This window comes from Gymnogyps californianus, chromosome 16 (genome assembly GCF_018139145.2).
Source record: "Gymnogyps californianus isolate 813 chromosome 16, ASM1813914v2, whole genome shotgun sequence".
NCBI lineage: Eukaryota > Metazoa > Chordata > Aves > Accipitriformes > Cathartidae > Gymnogyps > Gymnogyps californianus.
Window position 1 is genome coordinate 3,636,963 of NC_059486.1, and position 16,482 is coordinate 3,653,444.

A 16,482-nucleotide genomic window follows, 5' to 3' on the forward strand; every position below is an offset into this window, starting at 1 on the left:
TCTTTCTCCCTATGCCATTTTCAATACTTCTCTGTGGCACTTGACTTTAAGGAGAAGCATCAGCACCAGTTTCATGGGAGACTCACTCCGAGCCTATCTGTGGCCAGAACAAAGGAAAAGGAAGAGAAGGTCTCCTGCTTTAATTCCCTCTACTTCCATGCTGGCTGGAGTTAGCTGCACCCACCCACCAGAATGGTAATTCTCTGCCTCATAACACAGAGGATGACAGTCCTGAAAGCACCAGCAGAACCAGATTTTAATTAACAAAACCCTGGGGGACACAGCCAGCTGCTGGAAAAGACAAAAACTTGTTAAGCTGCGAGGCTGCACTGTGTGAAGAAATGCTCCTTGCAGGCTATAATGCTGTTCCTCAATTTCTCGCTCCTCTGTTCTGGCAGAGGAGGTGGGAAACGGAGGCTGCCTGGTGACTGCCAGCAGAGCGCTGTATCCACAAGAGGGCATGCAGGAACTCCATCACCTCTGAAGAAAAACCTCAGCTCTCAGGGTACCCACCCCTCCAAGCTCCCTGCTTCCCAGACAAATCCTTTCAATCACATAACTCTATTCCCACATCCCAGACAAGTTTCCTTCCATAAACCCAGCCATCCTCTCTGAAGTACAGCCTAACTTCAGAGAGTGAAGCAACCTCCCTGCTCTGCGTGCAGCAGTTAAGACCATCCTACCTGACTAAAGGAGTATTGCTTTGATTCAGTGCTTTGAAAGTGAGATATCGCTCTCTGGCACACATCCGAGGCTTGTAAAACCGCAACAGACCTTCAAAGTGCTTGAAGGAAATTCCAGACGGCCTCTAGAAACAAGGGAATGTTGTCATAAGTAGCGACATCAGGCAGAAGCACACGGAGGCTAGCATATTTAATTCTCACTCTGGATTTGTTTTAAGCAGGATTTCTACATTATCGTAACATGCCATTATAACTAAGCCCCAAAAGTACCCTAAGCTATTACTTTAACGTACTGAGCTTATCCCAGAGCACAGAGATCAGAAAGCTCTCCTGGCAGTCGGTCCCTCCAGCAAACGCAGAGCTGTTCCCTCTTGCTCTATCATGTGAAAATTGTCCAACCAGACACCCCAAGCGACAGAGTTCAACCACTCTTCTTGGGAAATTAGTAGACAGCCTAACAGATCCCATTACCGGCACTTTTTTTAACACTACCAGCTATTCCTCAGGAACTGTTCATATAATGAATGTGCCCTAAACATGAACTAATCTACTAGAAGTGGGTTAGTTATTTTGGGGCCTTATTTCTCTTCCTGCTCCACAAGTTAAGCAAGAAATCAACCCTCTCCCCCAGCGCTCTGTCCCCGTAAAGCGTTGTTTGTACGTCTGTTTCTGCACCATTTACTCCTTCACTATCTAGCAACTGTACTGTACCTTCACATGTATAACCCACCCCTCCTCTAAGTACTGGTACTTGAGAAGTAAGTCCTCAAGTGACCCACACTGAATCAGAGAGAAATCAATGATTGCATGCTCTCCAGAACAAACTTCATTCATTTTATCAAGACACTTCCATAACCTCACACGGGGCTGAAATTCAGACTACTTTGGTTCTTCTCCAGAAACAGATATAAACAAATTACACAAACGATAAAAGAGTAGCCCTTGGTGAGTATGATTACAGTCAACAGACATAAATCATCTTTTCTGGAACGTGCTCTTTAAACACTCCAGACCACTGGTGTTCTTAAAACATTGCTGACCTCCCCTCCTGCTGCATCCCGGGCTGTTCTCAGCCTCCCTGCAGGGCCCCGTACCTGTTTGGTGATCAGCAAGCGGTAGGCATGCTGTATGGCTGTGCGTTTGTGCAGCAGCAAGGACTTAAACTTCCTCTTCTCAATGTCATTGAAAGTGTCGAACACAACAGCGAGAAGCTGCAGAAGGAAGACAGGAGAGATCCTTATACTCTGCGGCTACATGAGCCAGTGCTTCTCGAACAGGCAGGAACAGCCAGAGGCAAGGAGAGACATTGCCTGCAGGAGGAATTTACTAAGCGCGACACTGAGTGAGGCAGAATGGAGTCAGCGAGGGCCCGCTGGCCATAAGGGATCCCACAAAAGGATCACCAAGCACACCGCACACACACTGATCCACTTTTTGGAACAAGTCCAGATGTTTCTGGCCTCCTAACACTCGCTAGTGGTTTTAAGAGCTCAGGCTAAATCCCACACATGCCAACAGAAAACAGTATCAAAAGGTTTGTTAAAATGCCCTGATCTCTTCCTGGAAAGTGGGTTTTGAGGGCTGCTTTCTGGACTCACCCTCCACAGGAGCTTTGGCAAACACATGCCAAAACTAACCATCCATCTAGGACAGCAGCAGCGAAATCCAAGCCCGCTACAAGCATCAAATCACTCACCTTGGGTTGCAGAATTCCTCAACTCCTTTGACAACCCCTTTTCCACCGCTCACATCCTCACCTGAGCTGGTCTTGGCCCTGCCCTAGATGCTGCAAGAAGCAGAGCCAGCACAGCAGCCATGCTCTCACGCTGCAGTTATCAGCACTCTTCAAGTTCTGCCATACTTAGTAATTCCATCCCCTTCAAACTGATTTACAAAGTATTTCAGGCAAGCCCAGATAATAAAATGCCATTTTATGATAAATAATTAAGACAGAAAAGGACAATAAATTTCATGCAACTGAGTATGTCACTCCAAGCACGATATTAATGTGAGAGAAGTTGAAAGATACTCGTATCGTTCTGTTGTCTGTGATTTAGTTCAACTCCTTGTGGTTAAACATTAAAAGACTCCTATGCGTAGCAAAGCTGCCATTTCTAGAAGTATTCTGCCAAAGGGTCTCAGATTATCTCGGAGCACTCCTTGGAATGGGGAAGACTCTGCTGGGCAATGAGCTCCAAAGTCAGCAGAGAGAAGTCAAGCGCTTCAACAAGAGACTCACCAAGTTCATGATGAAGTACAGCTCAATGGAGAGATACACTATGAAGAAGACACAGGACCAGGGGTTCCGGGCATAAGATGGCATCATCACATCAGGGAAACTGCATCCGAAAAAGACACAAGTTTAAGCACCAAATAGCTCATCCTACACTTCCCACTACAAAGGCAAGAGGCACAGGACACAGGGGTGTGTGTAAACTCATATCCAAAGATCTGCACATTTCTGCAAAACATGCGGTTGCTCATGACACAGAAGTTTGTGCCTAGCAACGAGCAGCAAGAACATGGAGGCATGATGAAAAAAATAAATATGAAAAGCACATTCCTTGCACATTCCGAAAACCAAATGGTCAAAGGAGATTTGTAACATGGCTAAGGGTTGGGCTTTGATACTTAGCAACGACAGCAATACAGCCTTGGTGTAAGAGTGTTACAACCTAAGATTTATTCCATCCTTTGCTAATTTCCTAATCCTCAGAGCTCTCCCTGACAGCAGATCAATATTTACCTACTGTTGTCATCCCCCCTTCCTAGCAGATAGGTGAACCGAAGCAGAGGAATAGGAAGTTACTTCACAACAGCAAACTGTTGGCTGACAAAGGAGCACAAATAGAAACTTTCCCTTCTTGGGCCAAGGCCTAATAAAGCCACTTCCCCCCTTATTGCCCTCACAGTGATGAAGTGGTCTGAGTCGCATAGAGATAACTCTGCATCTGAGGTCACAGTGTCCTAAAACAAAACGAAATACCAGTTCTTCCCATGCAGGCTGACCCAGGAAATCTCCCTCATGCAGAGGAAAGGGGTCACATTTGGAGACAGAGCATTTCTGCAAATAAACTCTTGGCTCTGCTAGACTTCTTTAGGGACAAAGGGAAAGACTGAGCTAGAAAAGCATGAACTTACTTTGAAGTGGTCAAAAGCACGAAGAGATTCACGAGGCTGTTCTCTAAGGTATTGAAGTACTGAAAGAAAAAACTCCCATGACAAAACTCAAGCAGAATTTCATAGTGACATTTCATTCAAAAACCAACCAACCAACCCACCCACCCACTTGAATACAGGCACTTCTACAGTTCCCTGATGCCTCCCCTAGGGAAAGGGTACTTCAGCATTGGTCCCTTTTAAAGGTCCCTGAGAGATGGCATGTGAAAAGTTAAAACAATTAAAAGCTCATCTACACATTTTTGTAGTAGTTACTCCCAGCAAGCTACAGACTCGGCAGCAGCAGGAACTAGTGGCTGCTGGACTCCGCCAGCCACAGTCTGAGGTGGCTGAGATTTCACCCAGATACCTTCCTCCCCTGGGGACAGTGGCAGGTGGCTCATTTAAGACACCAAGAACAAGGAACAACTACGGGAACGTTCCCTTTGGGACATCCTGTCTTTGAGGAAGCTCTCTGCACTGTCTTCCTTCCCAGCAGGGGGTAAACCAGGGTAACACTGCCAAGCAGCCTCTGACCAGCTAGCATCCGGCCTCCCAGGCCACCACACAGCAATGAGCTACATCTACACAGTAATGTTTGATTCTTAAGCTGGTCAAAATGGGACTCAAGCTTCAGTTCAAAGAATCAGCAATACTCACCGGATCCGAGTGGTTAGGAGAAAACAAGTAAAAACCTAGAGAAGCAGCAGAGAAGGTAGAGGAGGAGAGAAGAAAGGCGGAAAGCACAAACAAAAATAGTCTGTTTAATGTCAAGCAGCAGAGTGGTGAGTCTCTGTTCCCAAAGAGAAGGTCACACTAAGAGTAAGCCCCCTCTGACACCATGAAGAGGAGAGTACCTGGAAGGCCTTCTCCATACAGATTTGCCAATACATGTCATTGGCATTTCACTGATCCTTTCGGAAAACAAAATTTCTGGGGATGGTTTGAGTCTAGGACTGTAGCAGGTACACTACAGACACATGCACTCATGGGAATGTGGACTAAACTTACAAGATTGAGGAACAGTTGATGGAAACAGAACTTGGAAACTACAAACACACACACCTCAGACTATCCTTTGGAAGAGGTGAAAAGGACCTTTGTCTCAAAATCAAATACCCAGCTTCTAGATTTTTTTGATCTTTAATTCCACCTTCCAGATGACTGCAGATGAAATGGGATAAATGGAAGATCCTGGCAGGACTCTGAATCTGATCAGCTTTATATTCATCCAGGTTGTTTGTGTTGCTTCTGGACAATAACTGGTTAAGAGCATCACTTCACCTTCCATAAATACAACTCACCCAGGATGGCAAAAATCACCATGAAGAAAAGCAGGAGGAGAAGAATGTCAATAAATGGTGGGAGGGACTGGAAGATCTGTCGCAGATTTCTGAAAAATAAGAAAATATTAATAAACAAAAACTTGCATGTTTTCTCCTCTGGGTTGGTAGGGGAAAAAAAACCACCACCACACCATACTTGAGGACTTTCTTCCCACTCCCTCCAAGGATTAAAAGTAGAAAGCTAGGTAAATTAAGATCGTTTCCAAGCTACCTATCTGTCCTTTGCAGTCAGCTCTCGGGTACTGCAAACAATACTAATGTCACCCTGTCAACTTTCCTTCTCCGGACTAAAGACTAGCTCTGTGATTCATTGTGCAATTTACAGGCAAACCTAGGAGCCAGAAACAATACAGCCACATTCATGTGTTGTGCTCTCTGAGGTAGTTTATACAGCTGAGGACAGGACACATAAGCACTGTGTACCGTGAGCAGATCCAAAGCTACTACCCATGAAATTTCCCTACATAGGCAAGACACTAGGTACACTTCAGTCACAATTACAAAAGATCTCTGAGATCTGAAATGCCCATGAAAGACACTTATTTTCCTGCGATGCCTGCAGGATCAGAGTGCTTTTCCTCCATCCCAGTCCCAGGCATGACAGCAGAAAAGCCCAGCCAGCTGACCACTCACCTTCTGACGGCACCACAGTAACGGCAGTCCACCAAGAAGATACAGCGCAGAGCTCTCGTTATCCGGACATGCGAGGTTTGGCGCACCAACACCACGATGGCCTCTATGAACTGTACAAACAGCACGCAAGTCTGCAAAAAAGGGGTTTAATGAGAGGCACAGCTGCAGTCTCCTTTCGGGAAAGGCAAAGCTCTCACTGACCGCCCATTTATTTGGACACTTTAAGGATGGGAGGTGTCCCTGAGAGCTTAGAGATCTCACATGAATCATTTGGCAGCTGGGACACATGGCTAAGTCATCTCTGCTACAGTACAGGCCAACATTTAATCTGGTTCTTCGGTTCCCGAAGATGCTGAAGGAGAAACACGGACAATCAAACAGACAACTTACCTTTACCATAGTCCTTTTGTGCCTGATAAAGGTTTGGAAGCCCAGCCACCTCATCTTCATCGAGAGTTCAAAGACTACCACAATTAACGCAAACAGCTCGAGGGTTGCATGGACCTGTTAAAATACAGCAAAGCTTAAACCAGCGCTTCTGATTACAAAGAGCAGCACATCAGAGGCCACACTTCTGCCCTTCCTTTTTCAAGAAGCACATGGGTCTGACAACAGTCTGAGCACAGCTCTGTGACATGCAGGAAAACCCAAGGCCACTCTTAAATCTAGCACAGCATTGTTTTTCAAAGTTTCTATATTTATTGCTTTGTGCTTTTATTAAAGCCTGTACAATTTTCCTCTAATCAGTATCAGCCCAGAACTTACTGAAATCCACATCCCTTTTGGACTTGAATAACCCGTCAAAAAAATGTATTGATACATTTGAAACACAAGGGCAAGACCCCAGCAACTCGAGCAGAGACACTTTTAAAAGATTGAGACTGTAATTTTTTTAGTGAAATGCAGGAAGGAGAGCTGCTGGGCAGAGAGTTTACATAGAGAAGGGTTTTCTTTTGAACTAGACATTGTGGACAACCACAGACAGGGTCCTGATCAAGCACTGGAACAGAACACAGCTTTTGGCAGTGCTGAAGGACGCCTTCTCTGTCGCAAGATGCAAAATGCACCACAAAGACGACAGCAGTATTTTCTTACAACCTCAGCTTTAGTCACAGCTCAAAACCCAAACTGAGTTATGCAGCCCTGACTCATTTTGAGGAACACTTTTTGAGGAACCCCAGGGTTGTCAAGGCTGTTCTACACCCCTGGCACGGTCCTAGGGTGCCATTAACAGCTCCAAAAGCAGATGCAGATTCTCCCACCAGCAACAGCAGCTCCTAGCACTGTGCCTGATGGTGGTACTTCATGAAGGGGTTGTGGACTGACAACAGTACACACCAGTTTGTGTACCCCTTCTCTCAACCTGCATTTTGTGAAGGTTAGACATAAAAATTCAAGTCACACACACACACACACATATTAAAAAGAGTCCTCACAACATGGGGAGGAGAGGACAGGAGAAGGTTTGCCAACCTGTCCCAGGCCGAGACCTGTTTGTGTTCTAGGAGCCAGTGGTGGTGCTAGGGTAACTGCACCAACCCCGACAATGACTTTAAAACCACCCTGTCAAAAAGCACACAGATTCTTGAGATAACTCAAGAAAAAGCAAAAACCGCACACTTCTCTAACAGTTAGAAAATTTAAGAACTGCACAAATCGGTAATATGAAATAAGTGTCACTTTCATTGTGGTCTGCGCACATCAAATGAAAAAAGGATGTTTTGCTGGTTGACATATCTGCTGTCAACCAATTTACAGAACAAGCCAAGTGTTTTTTTTCCTACTACTGCTTCCTTCTTCCTCTATGTTTAGCCTTCTTTTTCCTCTTACCCATCACTGCAAAACAGGCAGACTTCTTCACTTTGCCCCAAAGTACTTACAAAGATGCCAAGACGGAGCATAGGAACAGCTGGTGCCTCGCAGAGAGACAGCAACAGGAGAAGCAGTGCTGTGCTCAGCTCCATTAGGTAGAAAAGGTGATTGTGTGCAAAGAGGTAGGCAGCAAGTGCTTTGGCATTTTTAGGGTGAGTGAAGAACTTATCGTTATTTTCTCCTTCCTAAGGCAGCAGGGATAAAGAAGAGAACAGCATTAGTGACTCTCGGTACTATAACAGAGCTTTCCATATGAAGGACGCAGACTTTTATATGGATTAGATACAATTCCCAACAGACTATTCCCACTTTACAGCCTGACATTGATCTTTTTATTGAGGAATGAACTTTACACACACGGGACATCCTCTTCTGTTCATAAGCATATTTCAGTAATGAAACTCATTAATATCCACAAACTCCTGCTTCAGAAAGCCTTGAACCTTTTCAAAACGAGGAAGAGTGCTGAAAGAGTTTATAAAGGTAGGAAAAGAAACTTTAGTCAACATCCCAACATAAACACAGCACTTCATTTACTTGCAACCACTTCCACATGTTTACAGACTTATTTGATGAAACTTCCCCAGGACAGAACACGAAAACACACAGATAAGCTCCAGGGCACCTGGCTGACAGTTACTCCTCCTTATCTTGGCCTTGCAAAATATCTAGGAGAAAACACTGGAGCACCCGCAGTGTCTTCTGCTTCAAGAATGTGAGAAGACAGACTCCATGAAAAATTAACAAGTCTCTATGCTGATTTGTCATTCCCTCTTAACTAGAAAGCTTAATTAACATTAAAAGGTCAGATACTCCATCTAAACAGTTTGCCTAAAACTGATCTTTAAACAGCTACATCATTACTATTTTTACCTCTAGGACGAAACTTAGTTTGGGGAGAATTTAGAGGTTTTTCATGCAGAACCACCCAACAGCTTCTTCTCTTTCTTGAGTCAACGGTTTAAGCAAGGGAGCCTTTGTCACTCACAGGAAACTTGCTGCCTCTTGGAAACTGTCGTAAGAGACCATTTTTCCCCAGCTGGGACACACAGATGCACAAGAAGTTGTTGGTTTTTTTTTTCAAATTAACATCCTTCCAGGTAAGCAATTACTGTAAGGACAGTAAGCTATTACTATCAAAGTGGAATAACTGTGATTGCAAATGGATAACAAGGTCAGGAAACAGGATCTCCTTTAAGAAGTGAAGCATTCTCGAGACTAATTCAGAAGAGGGTTTCAAATGTTTCTCATTTACTCATCTCACAGGCCAGCTCCCATTCTGCTTAAGAACAAACAAACACACGCTGCCAGGTCAGTGAGCCAGATTGCGAGCAGGACAAAACCCAGCAGCAAGCTCCATAAAACGCAAGCCCCTCCACTCAAAGAGAGCGCTAGCTTAGATCAGCAGGGCATTCTTATTCACGCCTGACAAAACACACTTGCAGAATGAAAAATAGTCTAAATGCTGCCTCTTGATAGCCAAGCAATTCGAAACGTTGCTGGACAGCAAAGTCCTCTTATTCAGATAAGACACTCTTGCCTGCAGCTACCGGTTCAAATAAACAATCTGCATGCTCTTTAAGTTATGCCTACTTCATTTCAAGGACATTGTCATCATGACCATTGGTCAAGGCAGCAGCAAGAATAATCTGCATCTGAAGGGCCAAGCCTGCTGCGTACATTACCATCAGACACTGCAGCAACTCAATGACCCTTTGCAGAGCATCTCCAATAATCATGAGTTTAAACAAAAGCCCGGAGGGGCTGGAGCTACCATTATATTGTCCAGTGCTGCTCCAGCATACAACGAAGCTGAAGTATTACCAAGGTCCAAGCCTACCCGGTTTTAAAACGTCAGAGAATCAATACTTCTCAGTCCTGTGGGGTAGGAGCAGGGAGGAACAAAAGGTTTCAATCACCTTGCAGTGGCTTAAGCAAAAAACCTAACTGGGTCCAAAGCATCTCAAGGTGCAATGCAGAGCCTTTGCAGGGAATGAAGAGAAAGAGGAAGGAAGGACAGTAAGGGAACCAGCAACAATTTCCAACTGGACAGCTCGGGGAGAAGCTCAGTTTTGGTAGCTAATTCATCACACCAGACTGTACAGTGATCTTAAAAATATTACACCTTTGTTGAAGTAACGATGGTGTTTCCTGTACCTGGAGCATGGGTGGGGTTTGTTTGTTGTTTCTTTCTTTTTAAATACAAAAATTTCACTCCTGGGCTGATCCTACTCTCTGCATGCTTTCTTCCTGTAGAAATCAAGACCTCTACCTTCTCTTGTGTCTTACCTGACCTGCAAGGCTTGACTGATGCTAAACGAACATCCCAGGGCCACCCACCAAATCTGTGGCCAAGGCAGGATTAGGACCTGCATTTCCAGAACACAAGATGTCTCCAGGAGAGCATTGACCATTCAACCCAGAGCGACTGAGGAGATGAAATGACAATCTATGACAAGTTACAGCAATCTCCATGGCAAGGTGGCAGAACTGAACATGTGCTGAATCCCTCAACTACTATAGTCCTTGACACTGGGAGAGATGGGAGAGGATGGGTAGCTTGTTCAGTTGCTCCAAAATGACTTGCCAGAGCCCATCTGAAGGCGCTTCCAGCATCGCCCCACTCTTCAAGCAGATTCCTTTGCAAAGCACCAAATTTTCAACCTCAAAACAGATCTTTGTTTCTTATAATCAAGAACTCCCATAGTTTCAGAAGTCCATTTTTCACACAATACACCAAACAGTAGGGCTCACCTGGAGGTAGATTGCTGCCTCTTGGTAGTTCATTTCCCAGTTGTGTCGGGCAGAGCTTTGCTGCGCGCAGCAGTCCCCCGCAGCAGGGCTGGATGCATCATTAATAACGTCATAGCTACCTCCATCTGCATCAGTACAGTAAGAGAAAAACTGATTTACAATTAAGCGAGCTGAGATTGAACAGGAGGCACGCAAACAAGCCAGGCACTGGGACCAGAGACAAGCATCAAGAGGTGGCAGAGTACCCAGGAAACTGGCAGCTTGTACACAGACAAATTGATTCTTCCCGTGTAGGAGCTTTTAAGAGACACACTCAAACTCAGCACTTCAACACAGGAACGCTCCCAGAAGATCATCAAAAGAGACAGCATCCTATTCAATACAATAGGCAGGTCTCCTGGCTCAGGGGATCTGTGCTGTCATATTCGTAGCATGCTATCAGCAGTCATAAACTATAAACAGGCAGCTAACAGCTAGAAGTCTCCGAGGATGTCCAACCCACAAAATAAAAGCGGGCTTGCTAAAGGAACACTGCCTTTTCACATCTAATGGTAGGGGAGACCATGAAAGAATGGAGTACAGGACTACCACAGGCAAGGGAAACCAGTCTAAGTATAGAAGCTGTATAGTACACTAATAGCAGCAGCCAGTATTTTTAGCAAAAAGCCTCATTTTTCAGAGCTCTCCAGAGTCATTAAACAATGCATCTTTGCAACACTCTTCTTGATGCAGATAGGTACCAATACCCCCCTGATGAAAAAAAACCAGCAAGATTAATTTTCTGTTCATATCCCATAGATTGATTCTGAAACTTCTAAGAGCATGTCTTTCTCACCAGTGAAGCACTATAAAACAATGCTTTACTGAACATTTGCACCAGATTTCATAACTAAAGATTTCATTTAAAAAAATACAATTCAATTGTAAAAAGAACTCCCAAGCATAGCTGCACATACATAGTGCCCTTCCCATGGGAGAGCTACGCAGGGCACGTATATAAACTCCAGAATACTTGCCATTTTTTGCATTCTGCAGCCTCAGTGCTATTAAGACACATGAAAAACATGCGTGAAGACAATTATTGTTCAAAAAGGGAATGTCACTTGGTTTATTCTTCTGGGACTGGGATTTTTATTTTGCACCTTTGACAAAGAATACAGAGCAGAGACCCCACAGAAGCGAGATCTGCTTAGGGCCACACATGAAACCTGTGGTGGAGCTGGCCACGCACTCAGTTCTCCAGAGTTCCAATCATTACCCAAACCACGTAGTTGTTCTTGCTCTCAGTAGAGACTTCCCTCCTCCAGTGCCTCATGTTCCCAAAGAGGGTACATGTAAAATTGATCTTGCCAGTGCAAAAGTGCTGATTTCCCCCTTTTTATGAGCACAGAAGCTGTGATGCGGTAGCTTGTTCTCTCTGTCTTATGAGAGGTTATCTGAGAGTAGGAAAAACTTACAATGAGGTTCTCTTCCGCTCTCATGACAGCATGCTGAAGATTTGCTGCATCTTTTTGCTATGACAAAATAATCCTCATTGAATTACTGACTCAGTCTTTCTAGAACACCCTCAGGAGTAGGGAGAGAGTCCGCACCAAAAACTGCACCCATCGAGAGAAATGGCACTGTGTGCTCCTGACAGAAGCAGAAACCCCCTCACCAATGCAGAGCCACAGCTGCCTTTTCCACCCTCAAATCAAATTAAGGTAACATGTATCTGGGATTTGTGAAGACTTTCCAGATTGCATACTCAGATTGCTGAGAATCCTGCAGCGTTTAAGCCTATTTCTCTTCCTTGCTTCCCCCATACCCTTAAAATACCACTCAAAATCTGGATGAATGTTTGAATGAGGCTGATTCCTCCCCCACACCCCTTTTACACCTTGAATGAAAACAGTTCTTGTAAATACTGAATGATAGAGATTTTATTTACCCACAAAATTGGATGGCAGTCTTCTGGGTTTGTTTGCCTTTTAACTAAAAGATGACAGCAATATGCAAAAATCAGAAGCTTTACATTGTGAGCTCTAAAAAGTTCTTAAATGTTATTATTTACGAAGCTTTTACTGTATATGTGTTTCAAAGAGACAGACTCCCTCAAACTGCAGCCTGATAGCAAAAACCTTTTTGCATTTAATGCTTAACAGAGTTGCAGAAAGAGCACATCTCCATCAGAACCTGGACTCACTGCTGAAGATCTTTACTGCCCAGAAGACAAGCATTTTCCAATTCTCATTCCCATCCTAACAGACCGTTTGCTGCCAGACAAAAGACACTGCAGCCCTGCCCTGCCTGCCTTCCCCTCCGTGGGGCACTAAGCTGGGTCACAGCAGAGGCAGAGCACAAAGTGGCCTCCAGCCCCAAGCCTCAAAGACCTCAAGCATTACCATAGAGAGGTGCAGAGCTGTCAAACACCCCCAAACTTTGCTGAGGCGCACAAGCGACTGGCACATCGGAGCAGAGAGCGCAACCTCTTCTTATCACACGTAACCTGCTGTCTGAAGATGCCTAGAGCCATATGTGCCATCCACAATGTTACCTGGATAGCTCTACAGCACGTCACCCACAGCTCCTTCATTATCTGGTGGCTGGGGCGAGGCTGCAGGATGCCTTGCTCGAACCAGCAACAACTGTGAAGGCGCTAACAGGAGCCAGAGTTTCAGGCCTTTCCAGAACTCACCTTCAAAACACAGCAAGCATTCAGAGAAAATCCGAGTGTGATTCATCTCACACAGTTCAGGGGATATTGAAAAAGCACAGAATCAACGCCTTGGCTGAACTAGCTCTTTTGGGGAAGAGGGACATATTAAGCAGGTTGCTTACAGTATTACCATGTTATTGGAGCATTACAGTACATACAAAATTTAAGAACGTCAAAACATACTGTGGTCAAATCAGCAAAGGTTTGTAGCATTAAACAAAACACCAAAACACTGTATCCTACCAAAAGATGCCAAAACTACCTTTAACCCTGAACTAGTTCTTTCGCAAAGACCAACCTCTCTTTAAAAAGGATCAACACTAGGAAAAGATACACCACAGTAAAAACCTAGGACCCCTCTCTGCATTTCACACAGAGGACTTGCAGCTGAAACAGAGATGTCCCAGGGAGATAAAGGTTGCGAATACAAAATAGTACTCAAAGATGCAAATCAGAAACAAAAGATATCTCTAGAAACCAAGATGTTTTCCTCTTATCTAAACCAGACATCATCTTTCTAGGCACAGACAACAGAAAATGTACTGGTGAAGTGTTCCGGTGGGGAGCTGCATGTTGTGGATCAGCTCCTTCTCCATCAGGTACCAGAAGGTTGATCTAGCATCCCTGAGGCAACAGCATCATCTGGGTAATAAATAATAATAAAAATAATAATAAATTTGAAAAGCAACCCTCTGACTGTTTGTTTGGCAGCCCTCCAGCTAGCTAATTTCCTCAGCTGCTCCCATGATAACAATGACACAGACTAATGCAACCTCCGCTCCGCTCAGCTCGTGCTGCAGAACATCCCCGACGGCATTTACCATTAGTATCGAGCTCAATGAGATAGGAGGATCTCTCCACAGGACTCCCGTAATCCTCGAAGTAGATGGCAGGCGGCTCTCTCCATCGCATGGCAGCCGCCGTGTCGGGAAGCGGGCACGCTTGTGGTCGGAGTTGGGGAGAGGGAGACAAGTCAGATCTGAAGTTCCTCCCTCCCACCCCTCCGAAAGCTGATCCTCAATTTTACAGCTTCTTCAAGGGAAAGCTACGCACAAAAGATTTTCCTCTGCGCTCTGCAGAACTAAATGTTTTCTCCCCTCCCCTCTGAGGAAGGTGGCTCAGACTTCAGTTAAATCGTTTCCCTATCACTGTCTTAGCGGCAGGATGTTTCTAAGTGCAAGTTGTTGGAAGGCTTAGCTGCGGGACAAAGGGCTTTTAAGCATGAGCATGGTGGTAAAGCAAGGCTTCATGTGCCATGCTGTCTTATTTTGGCACATAGCAGAATTTGCTCACCAGCAAACGTGAACAGCTAATGGGAAAGGAGTCAAAGTGCTGACTAGTCACAGTAAGGAGTCTTCCCCCGCCCACCCCCAGCAAAAAAAGAAAACAGATATTTGTGAAGTTCACAGTATAAGGGGCATGACAAAGTAAACGAACTGAGCTGTTCACAGATGGCAAAGCTTCCTTCCACACTCTTGTAACTTATCCCAGACGTTCCCTGAAAAGGGAAAGAGGGAGAGGAAAAAAAGAAAAGTGAAAAAAAGAAAAAGCAAAACCAGCTGGCTGCTTACACAAGGCATCCGGAACGATACTGCCGGGACTCCAACATTTCCATTCAGTGCAGCAGAGCATGCTCCTGTGTAAATAGTTTCCATATGTCATCATTACAATAAAAAACAAAAAAACAAAAAAGAAAGAAAGAGAAGGAGCATAAACTTTCCAGAGCCCAAACCTCTCCCTTTGCAAAACAAATTCCCTGCTTAGGGGAAGGAAAAACTCTCCATTGGCTGAGAGAGCAAACAAACTCCTCTCATTCGGAGGAGCTCACGTGGCCATGGGGGATCTCGAGGGCCGAGCCGAGAGGGGAATAAGGGACAGAAAACATTCACAGGAACCAGGGACAAATCACCCTTCCCAGCCAGGCTATTATATGTCAAACTGAAGTCAATCTGGACTTTCATTGTTTGATCTTTGGCGTCTGCATTTGTTTTAATAAATAATAATAATTTTAAAAATCCAACAAACTAGTAACCTCCTACAAATTCAAAGAGCTATAAACAAACTCTACAGGGTAGCTCTTACATTTGCCTCAGAGCTCCCCCAGTCTGGCTCTCATTAGCCTGTTTGCCAGATGTTCTGCTTTCTAGATAGCACACACTTTTTATGGCGTTACACTGAAACAGACTGAGATGCCTCTAATTAGCTCCTTGACTGACTCCAAAGCCATGTGCCTTTACTGGACTTACCAGGGCTTTCTCCTAAAAGGTTAAGGAAGGTCTTGATGGAGCTGCTAGTTGCCATCCTGTCCAGATAATGCTATTTTAGCAAGTATACCTGTGATGACAGAACTCTGCAAACTGTGTGGAAGGCAGGGCAAGTGACATAATTCAGCAAAAATATTCTTATAGTTAAATCTGTCATTCATACTGTTTACGTATCACATTTGTAGTCAATGTAAAACAGCAATATGTAAGTTACTCGTCTAATGAGTTGCATGTGCAAGTAATATTTCTCTTGATAGGTGAAAAAAGAAATGCCAAGGACATGTGACTTCAGAGACAGGACGCATCTTCATTCACATTGCCTTACAAGGGTCCTGCAAGTGGATTCACCAAATAGAGCAGCAAGAGAGAAAAGTAAGCAAGGCGTTACCTCCCGCATTCCGGAAAGGTCAAGCTGTCCAGGGCACGTGCTCCGGGCAGCTCCAGTAACCATCTCAGACAACCGGAGATGTGCCAGCTGATAAAACACTCCACAGTGCACCAGCCACCGGGCCACAGAGGAGGAGAAGGACAGGGAAAGAGAAGGCCAAATTGTCAGTTAACCATCAGATTCCTTCTTAATTAAATACAATCTGGTACCAACTTTGTCCTTTCTCTCCTTCCTGCAACCTTGTTTGTAAGAACTGCTGTCTTGCATTTACCCCTACCCTTACAGTCATTTGGAAAGAGGCGTGAACCCTGTTAGGGAACACACTTGCCAGCTACGTTTTTTCATGGGAGCAGTGTCTTTTTCTATTGGAGCTGGACACGCTTCCAGGAATGAGGGCTGTCCAAGGCAAATGTGACTTCCTGGAGTTGAGCAAATGCTTTAGAAGTTTGCCGCAAGAGTCCACACAGACATGCAACCTGACCTTACCAGCACGAGCGTCTCACTTGCAGGCTCCAATCCCTTTGCAAGCAGGGAAAAGGGCACAAAGCAGCCTGTGATTCACTCAGCTGCAGTCCCTTGCTGCAATGACTGCTGCACCATTTAACTGGAGCCATTTCTTTTCAGGCTTTGCTGCATTCTTCACTGCCACCTCCGCTTCTTAGACCATCCATCTTGACTGTACTTG

The 16,482-nt window shown here is 44.8% G+C and overlaps 1 protein-coding gene across 1 annotated transcript in view; it reads right to left on the bottom strand.

Moving 5' to 3' along the window:
- The window catches only part of TPCN1 (two pore segment channel 1), a 49,524-nt gene that overhangs the window by 17,396 nt on the left and 15,646 nt on the right, over window positions 1-16,482 (bottom strand). Inside the window, exons 2-11 of the mRNA XM_050906719.1 lie at window positions 10,448-10,572; window positions 7,702-7,878; window positions 6,212-6,325; window positions 5,822-5,952; window positions 5,147-5,235; window positions 4,503-4,537; window positions 3,825-3,883; window positions 2,923-3,022; window positions 1,778-1,894; window positions 684-808 (exon numbers count right to left, since the gene is read on the bottom strand). Of these exons, the coding sequence (XP_050762676.1) occupies window positions 684-808; window positions 1,778-1,894; window positions 2,923-3,022; window positions 3,825-3,883; window positions 4,503-4,537; window positions 5,147-5,235; window positions 5,822-5,952; window positions 6,212-6,325; window positions 7,702-7,878; window positions 10,448-10,572 (1,072 nt within the window). The remainder of the gene's footprint in view (window positions 1-683; window positions 809-1,777; window positions 1,895-2,922; window positions 3,023-3,824; window positions 3,884-4,502; window positions 4,538-5,146; window positions 5,236-5,821; window positions 5,953-6,211; window positions 6,326-7,701; window positions 7,879-10,447; window positions 10,573-16,482) is intronic.